This window comes from Podarcis bocagei (assembly GCF_964188305.1).
Source record: "Podarcis bocagei genome assembly, chromosome: 16".
NCBI lineage: Eukaryota > Metazoa > Chordata > Lepidosauria > Squamata > Lacertidae > Podarcis > Podarcis bocagei.
In genome coordinates, this window is record NC_138142.1 from 35,834,960 (window position 1) to 35,849,752 (window position 14,793).

Here is a 14,793-nt window from a genome sequence, read left to right on the forward strand (position 1 = left end):
GCCATGATGGCATTTTGGGTGTCAATATGGTAATAGTACAGAACTCATCACAGGCCTTCCGTGATTTTGGAGTCATGAATAGGGGTCAGGCTCCAGTCTGCCATCCCTGCTAAACTGGTGGTGGTAGTTAGAGGGAGGTAGCGGACTATGTGCTAGCGCCCCCTGTGGCAAAAGGAAGGAGCTAACCAGCCAAATACGGCAGCCGAATAACAGCTGTGACCCGCAGCGGGTCATATAACACTCCCCGAGCCCTACAAAAGCTTCTAGTATGCTCATGGATCTCAACAATGCTTGTGCTCTCAAGACATCCACTCTTGTCCCTTGATATGACCATCTGTGTGCGACACCTGGGATTTTGCAGAGTCTAGCAGTGAGTCTGCAGAGTTGCCAACTAAGGAGCCGGGACAGATATCTGACTCCGGTTTGACGTTGGAGATTTGAGGCTCATTGTGATGGCCTGGGATTCCGATTCGGAGGATGAAACAGAGGAATCCCAGCCTGCACAGGAGTCCCCGCCTCCAGGGCCGGCTGAACTGGGGCAAGGCCTAGATGCTGAAGAGCCTGCACCTGTGGCAGTGCATCAGGAGCTGGCCCCAGGTGAAGCCCTTCTGGCCCCAGAGGGGCTTGATGACTCAGTGGCCACAGGTGAGCCTCCTCCAGGGCCCAGTAACCCTTCGGCTTCTCCTGATCTGCAGAGGCTTAGGGCAGAGAGGCGAAGGGAACTGGTTGCCCCCAGGAGGAGTGCTCGCCTTAAGGCCAGAGGAGGCGGGGCTCCTGGGGGCCGGGACCGCCCCTGGCCTTAGAAGAAGATAAAGCCCGGTCAACCCGGCCCCAGGTTGCGGGAGCAACGTCGTTGTTGGCTTCGGACCTTCCTGTGTTCCTGATCCCTGCTCGGCCTCCTGTTCCTGACTATCCGGTACTCCTGTTCCCTGCTCGGCTTCCTGTTCCTGACTATCCAGTACTCCTGTTCCCTGCTCGGCCTCCTGTTCCCGACCATCCGGTGTTCCTGTTACCTGCTCAGCCTCCTGTTCCAGTGTACCTGTTCCCCGCCCGGCTCTCTGCATCGGACCTCGCTCCTCTTCGTGTGGACTCTGCTACACTCACGGTACCTTACCCCCGGGACCAGCACACTCATTAAGCCCAAGGCTGGTAGGTCAAGGCCCTCTGGACCCCACAGCCCACAGCCCCAGGGCCCGTGAGGCCAGAGCCAGGACGCTTGTAGGCAGCTCCCCCTAGGCCCCAAGGAACCGTCTGCCTCCCAACCTACCTCATAGGTCCAGGTGAGAGCCCAGAAGATGTGCCAGTCTGGAGGAATATGGTGGTTCTCACAAAGGGAGAGAGGTACAGAGGCTCAAAAGGCCTCAGACCACCTCTTTTCTTTGTGAGAGCCAAGTGGCTCACTCGGAGCTGTCTGTGGTGCTGAAAGCCATGTGAGTACAGCCTAGGAGAGGTGGATGGGAGGCAGTGGCTCAAAAGGCCTCTGTCTACTTCTAGCCTTTGTGAGAGCAAAGTATGTTAATTGGAGCTGTCTGTGGTGCTGAAACACCTAACCTGCCTTGTTTCACATGCTCTTCTAGAAGGCCAGGCCAGACCAGGGCTCCATCTGCACTATACATGTAAAGCTGTACCATCCCACTTTAAACAGTCATGGTTCCCCCAAAGAATATTGGGAAGTGTAGTTTGTTAAGGGGGATGAGAGTTATTAGGAGACTCCTATTCCCCTCAGTGTGGTTTAACAATCAGGTAATTGTTGCTGTGTGGGAAGCCTCTTAACAACTCTCAGTACCCTTCACAAACTACACTTCCCAATGTTCTTTGGGGGAAAGCACGACTGTTTAAAGTGGGATGAAACAGCTTTGCATGCATAGTGCAAATTAGGCCCTGGACAAGACACCCCAGAAGATCAGTTCCATTATTACTTACCTGGGGCATAGGAATGTCTTCCACGTTGGATCTGGTCACATTCTCCAAGAGCCCGAGTGACACTTCGCTCATAGCACAGGCCTCAGGGAGTATTGCTGGAGGTGTCCAGTTCTCTGGTGGGGAGGAACGAAAGAGGCGTGGGGCCAGTCAGAAAGGGGACAAGTTTGGCAGATGGACCTAGTCTAAATACCTCTAACGCTTTGCCCCAAGGTAAAGGTGGGACTTGCATCCACCTGCATAACTGTCACTGTTACAAGTGCCACATAATACTCATTCCACATTTATAAGAAAACAATCTTTCAGTGTGGCAGCACCAGCACTTTGGAACTCCCTGCCAATTGACACAAGGCCTTCTTTGCTGTACTCTTTTCGGTGCCTGCTAAAAACATTGTTCAGGCGAGCCTTTCCGGACATGTGGAACACTGACATGTCTTTTCATCTGGTTTTTAGCTTATTGTTGTTTTCAATTATTTTAAATCATTTTTAATTGGTTTTCTTGAGTACTAATTTCATTGTTTTATGATTTTGCAAACCCCTTTGAGCTTTTCCTTTTCCTTTCACAATCGAGCAGTATATAATTTTTTAATGAAATAAATAAATCGGGACCTGAGCACACCAACAACTCGCTCCACTTCAATTTCCCGGCAATTGTCGTTCAGAGCAGGCTGTCTCCGAAGAGCAGAGGTGGAACATAGCCACCACAGCTAGCAGACATTGATATAGCTTCATCCTCCTTGAGTTTCTTGAATACAGCAGTGTGGTGTAGTGGTTAGAGTGTCAGACTAGGACCTGGGAGACCAGGGTTCGAATCACGACTTGGCCATGAAGCTCACTGGGTGTGCTCTTGGGCCAGCCTACCCCATGGGTAGGCAAACTAAGGCCCGGGGGCCGGATCCAGCTCAATCACCTTCTAAATCCGGCCCACGGACGGTCTGGGAATCAGCGTGTTTTTACACGAGTAGAATGTGTGCTTTTATTTAAAATGCATCTCTGGGTTATTTGTGGGGCATAGGAATTCGTTCTTACCCCCCCCCCAAAAAAATATAGTCCGGCCCCCCACAAGGTCTGAGGGACAGTGGACCGGCCCCCTGCTGAAAAAGTTTGCTGACCCCTGGCCTAAACTACCCCACAGGGTTGCTGTGGGCATTAAGTTTAGGGAAGCTTTTAATGTTTGATGTATCACAGTATTTTAAAAAAATTTGGAAGCTGTCCAGAGTGGCTGGGAAAGCCCAAAAAGGGTTTTCTCTTGTGTGTTTGTGTTTCTTTGTGGCTGATTAGCTGTTCGCCCTGTGCAAAGGTCAGAGGGGGCAGGGTTTCTGTTGAGGAAGGTGATTAGCTGTGGGAGGAGCTTATCAGAGCTAGCAGGGCAGCGGCGCGCGCAGTTTGATCCATCTTTTAGATTTAGGGGAGCTAGTCTCAAACGTTTGTTGGGGGAGACCTAGGTTTTTTTGTGGGGGGAGTTATTTGTCCTGTCTTCACGCTTTTTATGATGGAGGACCACTGTAGCCACCCCCAACGACACATTCTCAAGATGGAGGGGGAGGGAACAGCTGCTGTCGCCTGTGGTTCCTGCGCAATGTTTGCCATCTTGCCAAAGGTTGCAGGCAGCTTTACCTGCAGCAATTGCATGTTGATTGCCCTCTTAAAAGACAAAGTCCAGCAACTGGAGGAACGTGTAGCTACGCTCCAAAGAATTAGAGAGCTGGAGCTCTTCTTGGAAGCAACAGACCACACCGTCTCCATCAAGGAGGAGACAGGGGACTCCCCTGAGAAGGAGGCTAGTTCACCAACACAGGAGCCAGATATATGGAGAAACGTGACTCAAAGAAGTAGGAGGCCCAGGGTTCGTTCTGATTGTTTAGAATTACACAATCGCTTTGAGGTCCTCTCCCCTAGCATGGAAGACGAAGAGCAGACTCCATTTGAGGATCTCTCCCTCATTTCAGTCGATCAGGTAAATGAAGACGAGCAGCAAAGTCAGTCCTCAGGGAATGTGCAGGCGACCTTGGAACGGACAGCTCATGGAAGAACCCCGACCAAACCTAAGAGGAGGCGTGTAGTGGTGATAGGGGATTCCCTACTGAGGGGAACAGAAGCAGTGATTTGTGGGCCTGACAAGATGTCTCGGGAAGTGTGCTGTCTCCCCGGGGCTAAGATCCAAGATGTAACTGAACGACTGCAAGGAATCATAAAACCCACTGACAAATACCCCTTCCTCTTGGTTCATGTGGGAACCAATGACACTGCAAGCAATAGCCTCCAGAAGATCAAAAGAGACTACGAGGCTCTCGGCAGGAAATTGAAGCAACTAAATGCACAAATTGTCATCTCATCTCTCCTCCCAGTTGAACGACGTGGCCCAGGGAGAGAGGGAAAAATAGTGGAAGTGAACAGCTGGCTTCGCAGATGGTGTAAACAGGAACGGTTTGGATTCTTAGATCACGGACTGCAGTTTCTTGAAGATGGACTTCTGGCAAGCGATGGGCTGCACCTCACAACAGTTGGGAGAAATGTTTTTGCCAAAAATCTCAGAAACCTCATCAGGAGGGCTTTAAACTGACTAATGTGGGGGAGGGAGACAGTGCTCCTGAAGGTAGGAGCCTATCAATTGATGAAGATGATCATCCAAATGTCATAGACCAAATGGAGCAAACAGCATGCAGACCTAGTGGTGGGAGGAAAAAATCCTTAAATAAGAGACACGGGGGAATGATTAATGGACTTCAATGTCTGTACACTAATGCGCAAAGCATGGGAAATAAACAAGATGAGCTTGAGCTCTTGGTACAGCAAACTAAATATGACATAATAGGCATCACTGAAACCTGGTGGGATAAGTCCTACGATTGGAATGTAATAATGGGGGGATACAATCTATTTCAGAGAAACAGACCAGACAAGAAAGGAGGAGGAGTGGCGTTATATGTCAGGGATGTGTATACCTGTGAAGAGATCCAAGATTTAGAACCTCAAAGCCAAAGTGAGAGCATTTGGGTCAAAATTAAGGGAGAGAAGAATAACAGGGACCTCATTGTGGGAGTTTACTATAGATCCCCAAGCCAAACGGAGGACATAGATGATGCCTTCCTGGAACAGATGGCCAAGCATGCAAAAGGAAGGGAGATAGTAGTAATGGGGGACTTCAATTACCCGGATATTTGTTGGATGTCAAACTCAGCCAAGAGCATAAGGTCAAACAGATTCCTCACTGGCCTTGCAGACAACTTCATTGTCCAGAAAGTGGGAGAAGCAACAAGAGGAACAGCCATTTTAGATCTGGTCCTAACCAATGTTGATGACCTGGTTAGTGGGGTAGAAGTGGAAGGATCATTAGGCGCAAGTGATCATGCTCTTCTGAAGTTTACTATACAGCGGAAAGGAGCAGCCAAGCATACTAGGACTCAATTTCTTGACTTTAAGAAAGCCGACTTCATAAAACTTAGGGAAGTGCTGGGTGAGATCCCATGGACAGTAATACTAAAAGGAAAGGGAGTTCATGATGGCTGGGAGTTTGTTAAGAGGGAGATACTAAAAGCACAACGTCAGGCAATACCAATGAGACGGAAACATGGAAGGTGCCTAAAGAAGCCAGGGTGGCTATCTAAAGAACTTTTAACTGAGTTAAGATTAAAAAAGGATGTGTACAAAAAATGGAAAAGGGGGAAAACCACCAAAGAGGAATTCAAACAAATAGCCAGCACGTGTAGACACAAAGTCAGAAAAGCTAAAGCACAGAATGAACTCACGGCTTGCTAGAGAGGTTAAAAGCAACAAAAAAGGCTTCTATGGGTATGTTCGTAGCAAAAAGAAGAACAAAGAAACAGTGGGGTCCCTCAGAGGAGAAGATGGTGAAATGCAAACAGGGGACACAGAAAGGGCTGAACTCCTCAATGCCTTCTTTGCCTCAGTCTTCTCCGATAAGGAAAACAATGCCCGACCTGAAGAATTTGGAGCAAATGATTCAGCAAAGGAAACACAGCCCAAAATAACTAAGGAGATAGTACAATAATACTTGGCCAGTTTAGATGTATTCAAGTCTCCAGGGCCAGATGAACTGCATCCAAGAGTATTAAAAGAACTGGCAGATGTGATCTCAGAACCACTGGCAGTCATCTTTGAGAATTCCTGGAGAACAGGCGAAGTCCCGGCAGACTGGAGGAGGGCAAATGTTGTCCCTATTTTCAAAAAGGGGAAAAGAGAGGACCCAAATAATTACCGCCCAGTCAGTCTGACATCAATACCAGGGAAGATTCTGGAGCAGATCATTAAGCAAACAGTCTGTGAGCACCTAGAAAGGAATGCTGTGATCACCAATAGTCAGCATGGATTTCTGAAAAATAAGTCATGTCAGACCAACCTGATCTCGTTTTTTGACAGAATTACAAGCCTGGTAGATGAAGGGAACGCAGTGGATGTAGCCTACCTTGATTTCAGCAAGGCATTTGACAAGGTGCCCCATGATATTCTTGTAAAGAAACTGGTAAAATGCGGTCTTGACTATGCTACCACTCAGTGGATTTGTAACTGGCTGACTGACCGAACCCAAAGAGTGCTCATCAATGGTTCCTCTTCATCCTGGAGAAGAGTGACTAGTGGGGTGCCACAGGGTTCTGTCTTGGGCCCGGTCTTATTCAACATCTTTATCAACGACTTGGATGATGGACTCAAGGGCATCCTGATCAAATTTGCAGATGACACCAAACTGGGAGGGGTGGCTAACACCCCAGAGGACAGGATCACACTTCAAAATGACCTTGACAGATTAGAGATCTGGGCCAAAACAAACAAGATGAATTTTAACAGGGAGAAATGTAAAGTATTGCACTTGGGCAAAAAAAATGAGAGGCACAAATACAAGATGGGTGACACCTGGCTTGAGAGCAGTACATGTGAAAAGGATCTAGGAGTCTTGGTTGACCACAAACTTGACATGAGCCAACAGTGTGACGCGGCAGCTAAAAAAGCCAATGCAATTCTGGGCTGCATCAATAGGAGTATAGCATCTAGATCAAGGGAAGTAATAGTGCCACTGTATTCTGCTCTGGTCAGACCTCACCTGGAATACTGTGTCCAGTTCTGGGCACCACAATTCAAGAAGGACACTGACAAACTGGAACGTGTCCAGAGGAGGGCAACCAAAATGGTCAAAGGCCTGGAAACGATGCCTTATGAGGAACGGTTAAGGGAGCTGGGCATGTTTAGCCTGGAGAAGAGGAGGTTAAGGGGTGATATGATAGCCATGTTCAAATATATAAAAGGATGTCACATAGAGGAGGGAGAAAGGTTGTTTTCTGCTGCTCCAGAGAAGCGGACATGGAGCAATGGATCCAAACTACAAGAAAGAAGATTCCACCTAAACATTAGGAAGAACTTCCTGACAGTAAGAGCTGTTCGACAGTGGAATTTTCTGCCAAGGAGTGTGGTGGAGTCTCCTACTTTGGAGGTCTTTAAGCAGAGGCTTGACAACCATATGTCAGGAGTGCTCTGATGGTGTTTCCTGCTTGGCAGGGGGTTGGACTCGATGGCCCTTGTGGTCTATTCCAACTCTATGATTCTATGATTCTAAATAATAAATTATATTATTATTATTATTATTTATTAAATGAGGAGGAGGAGAGCCAATGAACGCCACCTTGAGTTCCTTGCGGGAAAGGGCGGGAGATGAATGCAACGCAATGCAGTAAAATAAAGAATCCTGCCCACTTACCTAAGGGACTAGAGAAGGCAGGATCAGGCCCGGTCGCCTCCTCCACCATACCCATGTCACAAATAACCTCATAGATGACGGTGGCCGATATGTCCGGGGGGGCAAGCTCACGCTGCACAGGGGGGTCCGCGTGGGGATCGTCTGAGATTCCGCTGTCACTTTCTGGCGAGGCGACGGGGCTCCTTGATTCGTAGATGTCGTTTGGGTTAATCAGGAATTGCAAGAGATCTTCTGTGTCGCTGTTACTCGGACGACCCTGGAGCAGGAATGCGGTTGGGTTGCTAGTACAGTGGTACCTCGGGTTAAGAACTTAATTCGTTCTGGAGGTCCGTTCTTAACCTGAAACTGTTCTTAACCTGAAGCACCATTTTAGCTAATGGGGCCTCCTGCTGCTGCCACGCTGCTGCTGCTGCTAGATTTCTGTTCTCATCCTGAAGCAAAGTTCTTAACCCTATTTCTGGGTTAGGAGAGTCTGTAACCTGAAGCGTCTGTAACCTGAAGTGTATGTAACCCAAGGTACCACTATACTTGCTTTGGAGTGCTTGTGTGTATCTGTTCCCATTGGGGTGTCAGGAGGGATATTTATGAGAAATTTTAACCAGGGGTGGGCAGCTCTATCCTCCCCCCTCTTCCCCACCACATCTGAGAAAGCTCAGTCGGTTGAACATGAAACTCTTAATCTCAGGTTCGTGGGTTCGAGCCCCACGTTGGGCAAAGGATTCCTGTATTGCAGGGGGTCAACAACCCTTGCTGTCCCTTCCAGCATTGTCCCTTCCAATTCTATGATTCCCATCGGCCAACTCCTGACAGATGAGTGAGACCGCCCGCCTGTCTGTCACCTGACCCGTCCATCACTTGACAGAGGCACAGCTCTGAAGTTGGAACACAAGCCGAGCCTGTTGGATCAAGCCCATCGAGTCCAGCATCCTGTTCTCACAGTGGCCAACCCAATGGGAAACGACAATCAGGATTCGAACCCAAGATCCCTGCGGCTTCCAGCAACTGGTATTCAGAAGCACTATGGCTGGTAGCCATCAGTAGCTCTATCTTCCATGAAGGTTAGAATTTTTCTATTTTTTAATTATTTTTTTTTAATTTATACTTTTCAAGTTTATACGTCTCACTAATTTTGCAGTCATTTCGACATTTCAAAACTTGACTTCCTTCCCCCTCTTTCTGCAGTCCCCTTCAATTGATCACATCTTCTGCATGTCCAAAGTAACTTAAATTTGCTCATTTATTCATCTTCTTTAAATATATACTCTTATGAAACTGCAGGTTTATTACAGTAATCCCGCCAATGTTTTTACCTGTTTACAATTTATCTGTAACTTGGTTACAGGTTTCCATTCTGTAACCATTTCCATTCTTTTATTTGTTTGTTTCTTTGTTTGTTTATATATAAAAATAAAAGAATGGAAATCATTTATTGAATAGTTACAGATAAATTGGTTTATTGAATAGTTACAGATAAATTGTAAACAGGTAAAAACATTGGTGGGATTATTGTAATAATAATATTAATAATATTGTAATAATAATATTGTAATAATTATTGTATATATATATAAATAAATAGTTATACTGATTTCTTATTCTTCCGGTAAGTTTCGCCATTTCTGCATATTCCATAGGTTTTGGTATCCGTTCTTCCTCTGCTGGGACTTCTGCTTCTTCCCATTTTTGGAAAAATGGCCATGAAGGTTGGAATTATAGCACTGTAGAGCTTGCAGTGACCCCCACCCCGGGGGTCCCCCAAAGGCCATCTAGTCCAGCCCCCTGCAATACAGGGGTTTCCCTGTCCCCTTTACAAACAGACAAATAAAACATTTTTATGCATGTAGTTTGCCCTGACTCACCAGCACTTCGCCGGCTGCCCAGGCCTCGTAAACCTTTTCTGATGCTCGTCCATAGGCGTGGTCTTGAAGCGGGAAGCTGGGTTTGGACATTGGTGCAGAAAAGGCACCGCTGGGCACCAATCCTTCCTGCCCCTCGAAGAGGAGGGCATCTGGGAGAGTAGGTGTGCTGGATTCCATGGCCTGAGATGAGCAGACAGCATGTTAGCGGCTGAGAAACCTGCAAAGTCCCTGGTTCAAATCATAGCTGTCAACTTACAGATTTGAAAATAAAGGACCAGTAGCATCGAAAATAAGGGATCAGCAGCCAAAATAAGGGATTTTAGTCAACCAGCTGAAGTGCGAAGTTAAAAGGGACCAGATAATTTGGAAGAGTAGCGCCGGTTTTTAGCCCTTCGTTTCCAGAGGTTGCTGCTCAAGACACCAGCTGATGAAACACTGCAATTAAATAACTACAAGCAGCAACTACTTTTTGCGCAAAACAAAGTCCAAGCTACAAAGATGCTGCTGCAGTTCTGTATCTTTTCTCTCGTGCTCCATCTGCAGCTCTCAGTTTCATCAGACAGGGCGGGAGGAAGGGGAGGGGAATAGCTGCTTCCTTTGAAACCCCGGAAATTTAAGGGACATTGTCAATAAGGGACAGCAGCGGGACACGGCGCTGGAATAAGGGAGTTGACAGCTAAGTTTTGGTATCCGTTCTTCCTCTGCTGGGACTTCTGCTTCTTCCCATTTTTGGAAAAATGGCCATGAAGGTTGGAATTATAGCACTGTAGAGCTGGCAGTGACCCCCACCCCGGGGGTCCCCCAAAGGCCATCTAGTCCAGCCCCAGTTGACAGCTATGGTTCAAATCCTGACCTCCTTTGGTAGCCTTAGGCAAGCTACCCTCTCTAGGCCTCAGGGTTTCCATCTGCAATATGGAGAGATTGGGTGATAATGCCCTACCTTTTTTTGGGGGGGGGGTAGAGATTGTGTATAAAAACAGAGAGAACAGTTATAGCAACAGATGAAAATTATCATTATTATTATTCTACATGACTGCACTGCCCTTCACCCGAAGGTCACAGGATGGTTAACAATGTAAAAAGGCAAAAAGGCATTCGACGAAAACAACAACATCCCCACAGTTTAAAAGGCAAGCAAAGCTATGAAACAGGCACGTAGAATGAGTGCAGTTGCACACGCATTAAAACAAAAAAGGCAAGTAAAAAACAATAGCATTTTCTTTATTATTAAGTATACCGTGGTACCTCGGGTTAAGAACTTAATTCGTTCTGGAGGTCTGTTCTTAACCTGAAACTGTTCTTAACCTGAGGTAACACTTTAGCTAATGGGGCCTCCCGCTGCTGCCGCTGCACAATTTCTGTTCTCATCCTGAAGCAAAGTTCTTAACCCAAGGTAATATTTCTGGGTTAGCGGAGTCTGTAACCTGAAGCGTCTGTAACCCGAGGTACCACTGTAATGCCAGATTTGCCAGGCTTGTGATGCACATTGTGGTTCCACTGTATATGTCATAAAAGAATGCTAACTCATATAAAAAGTGTCTGGAGGTTCTATTCAAAATATCAAATTACGCTTAATTCCCCCCATTATAGCTATATTTCAGAGTGAGTGGTCTACCTTACAAGGTTGCTAGTAAGGGTTACCGATTGATTTCTTTGAGCACCCTAAGGCTGAAACTCAACGTAAGAGAGGTAAAGTTTGCAATCTTATACCCATTTTCTTGGAAGCGAGTTCCATAGTATTGCCATACAACCTCTTTTTCCAGGACATGCGTTCTTTTTCATGGGTAAAATGTAAAATGAGAGTCGTCAGAGCGATCCAAGCAGAAGTCGACAAATGTGTTCTCTCTTTTTTGCCCTTCAAAATATGGTAACCCTAGACTTCCTCTGAAGGAGATGGCACACAGCTTGGGAGAAATTCTGGACCCATCGCTCCATACCCTCAAACGCTCTGAAGCCAAAATCCAGGACATCTTCATCTTCCTGGATGTCATCTTCCTTGTTATTGCAAGAACATGGTGGCCATTTTGGTTGCCATGATTTCGCACCGCGGTTCTCCCCCAGACAAAAAAAGTATTTGGGGAAGCATGGCACCCCAAAACATGCGTTTTGGGGTGAGATCGCAGACCTGATTTTGGGGGTGGGTGGGAATTGTGCCTCAAAATCGCACGAGGACATGGCAACCAAAATGACCGCTGTTCTCTGGGTTAAAAAACAATATTTCCTGGCCTGGTTTTTCCGGGACACTTGGGAGGTAATTTCACTGTTGCTTAAGGCTCAAGTGGCCTTTGTGGCATGAAGTGTTTTCCGTCAGGGACACCTCAACTTAGGGTTGCCATAAGTCCGAAATTTCCTGGACACACATGAATACTGCAGTGTCCAGGAAAAACCCATACAGTGGTACCTCGGGTTAAGAACTTAATTCGTTCTGGAGGTCTGTTCTTAACCTGAAACTGTTCTTAACCTGAAGCACCACTTTAGCTAATGGGGCCTCCTGCTGCCGCCGCACCACCAGAGCCCGATTTCTGTTCTTATCCTGAAGCAAAGTTCTTAACCCGAGGTAATATTTCTCGGTTAGCGGAGTCTGTAACCTGAAGCGTATGTAACCCGAGGTACTACTGTATTGGCACAGTGTTGTCATTGCCGATTTACAACTTTTGTGTGCGGATTTACACTTTTTGAAATATGGCAACCCTAGACTTCTGAAATTCTCCCTCCCGCAAAAAAAAAATGATATAACAAATGTAACATAAAGGAAAATTAATTTAGACCGACTAAGAACTGTAAATAAGATGAAGCAAAATACCAATCATGAGAGAGAAGAAGCATTACTATACAGAGTTGTATAATAAGTAAAAATTAATGGACTACATGGAACTGGCAGAAATGACTGGCAGAATCCGTGACCAGGGAGAAGAGTCGGTGGAAGAGGATTGGAAGAAATTTAAAGACTACTTGCAGAAATACTGTAAAATTAATGAATGTTAAAATGATGTTGGAATGGAAAATAAGTGGTATTGGCAAAAAGACTATTAAGAATATGCAAATATGGATGGATAATGGTTGAAAATACATAGTTATAACAGGTTAAGATATTGAGTAAAGATAAATGATAGAGGGTAAGGATTTGCTGAAAGGAATTTTTAAACGTGAATACAAAAGGGGAGGTGTGAGGAAGTCAGGAAACAAGCAAATGAACTATAAGACATGAAATACTGATTTTTCTTTTTTCTTAACTGTTTTTCACTTTTTGTGTGTTTTGTTTTTGGTATTTTTGTATCCTTTTTTCTACTCTATTTTTTCTGTTTAAATTTTGTAACCTTTTATTATTTCTAAAATTCTAATAAATATTATCTTAAAAATATATATATAATAAGTAAAAATTAAAAAAAACAGTAGGTGAAGGAGGCAGGGGCAATTCATCCTCGTTTTCTCCCCATTTTCCTGCTGGGAACACTGAGGCTAAGGGGGAGGAAGCTCACAACCAGAGCCGCCCTCTGAACTGGTTGTTTCAGTCAGAGAGCAGGGAGGCACTGAGGTCCGTGGGACAGTGTCTGCCCTGACGGGCCAGCTTGCATAGCCATGAGCTATAAGCCTACAAAAAGTTCGCTTAACCACTGGTTTGTTCGCCTTGAAAAGCATGACTGCCCGGTGGATTTTTCTGCAGTGGATTAGCCTGTGCTGAAATTTAAGCTGCATTATCAGTTGATCTCCTGCATGGAGTCCTTTCCACCCCCCATCTCTTACCTTGCTCAAATATTACCTGCCCGCTTCAAATATCTCTCTGTGTCCTCCGCTGCCTGTAAGCTTGCAGCTAGTCTGCCTCAAGCATTTTCTTCCGCCTACTTCTTCTTCCGTACAGGATCCTGGCATCCTGGAACAGCCTTGCCAAGGCCCACCCCCAGGCCTTAAACCAATTAAAAGGGGTCAGGTGTACAAACTCACCTGTTCAGACAGAGCTGAATTGGAGCAGGAGAACTCTTCACCGTGCGGCCCTGAGTGCGCGCCGTTTAAAAGAACAGAAAACATAGCAAAATCCTAATCACATTTATTCAGGTTGTGCTCATTTAAAGCACTCCTCGCAACAATACAGTGGTACCTCTGGTTACATACACTTCAGGTTACAGACTTTGCTAACCCAGAAATAGTACCTTGGGTTAAGAACTTTGCTTCAGGATGAGAACAGAAATTGTGCAGCAGCGGCAGCAGGAGGCCCCATTAGCTAAAGTGCTGCTTCCAGGTTAAGAACAGTTTCAGGTTAAGAACGGACCTCCAGAACGAATTAAGTTCTTAACCGGAGGTACCACTGTACTGGGAACTGTAGCATGCTAAGGGTGCTGGGAATTGCAGTTCTGTGAGGGATTAACGACAGAAGCCGTGTGCTTGAAATGGAATTAAAGGGATAAATCCCCTTGAATTTGGTAGTGTTTGCTTCTGAGTAAATATGTAAGGTTGCCAGAAATCTGGGGCTGGAGCCCACTCATTTCTATTCAGGGCAGACCTCTTGAAATCAATGGACCTAAGCTAGGCTTGCCAGGAGACGCATAATATCCCTTTCTGCACTCCTAAGAAATCAATATTATGGTGTGGCAGCACCTGCACTTTGAAACTCCCTGCATGTTGTTATTTATTCATTTACCGCCCTTTATCCGTAGATCTCAGGATCACAACATGAAATTGCAATATAAAAAACAGGAAATGCATAACAAAAATAAGAACAAAGCTGAACAAATAATCCCAGCTCCCACAACACATTGAAAAGGGCATAAGATGTCAATCAGCCAAAGGCCTGGTTGAAGAGAAACATTTTTGCCTGGCACCTAGAGGTGTATTATGAAGGTGCCAGGCAAACCTTTCTAGGGAGAGCATTCGGCAAATGTGGAGCCACTGCAGAAAAGGCCCCGATATCATGTTGCCACCCTAGGGCCTTCTCGTGGAGGAGGCACATGAAGAAGGGCCCCAGAGGATGATCTCAGGATCCAGGCCAGTTCATATGGAGAGAATTGGTCCTTGAGGTATTGTGGTCCTGAGCCCTCTATAGGTCAAAAGCAGCACTTTGAACTGAGCCCGAAAACTAATTGGCAGCCAGTGTGGTCAACAGGAAGGCACTTTCTTCACTGTGTGCTTTTTGATGCCTGCTAAAAACAATTTTGTTTAGACAAGCCAAACCAGATGTGTTAAAAGGTCTGCCTCGGATTCGTATCAAGATCAATCTGTCATTTTTGAGACTGCATCCCAGTACAGCTTTCGCCACTCTTTTGTTGACTATGAGGGCCACTCCATTTCTTTTATGGAATATGGTGTTGG

The 14,793-nt window shown here is 46.1% G+C and overlaps 1 protein-coding gene across 1 annotated transcript in view; it reads right to left on the minus strand.

Annotated features, from left to right (window-relative positions):
- CREB3L4 (cAMP responsive element binding protein 3 like 4) overlaps nt 1-13,425 on the minus strand; it is an 18,493-nt gene extending 5,068 nt beyond the window's left edge. The window contains exons 1-5 of the mRNA XM_081174334.1: nt 13,234-13,425; nt 9,490-9,669; nt 7,631-7,886; nt 1,798-2,036; nt 1,268-1,305 (exon numbers count right to left, since the gene is read on the minus strand). Of these exons, the coding sequence (XP_081030460.1) occupies nt 1,268-1,305; nt 1,798-2,036; nt 7,631-7,886; nt 9,490-9,666 (710 nt within the window). The 5' untranslated portion in view covers nt 9,667-9,669; nt 13,234-13,425. The remainder of the gene's footprint in view (nt 1-1,267; nt 1,306-1,797; nt 2,037-7,630; nt 7,887-9,489; nt 9,670-13,233) is intronic.
- Nucleotides 13,426-14,793: the final 1,368 nt, after the last annotated feature.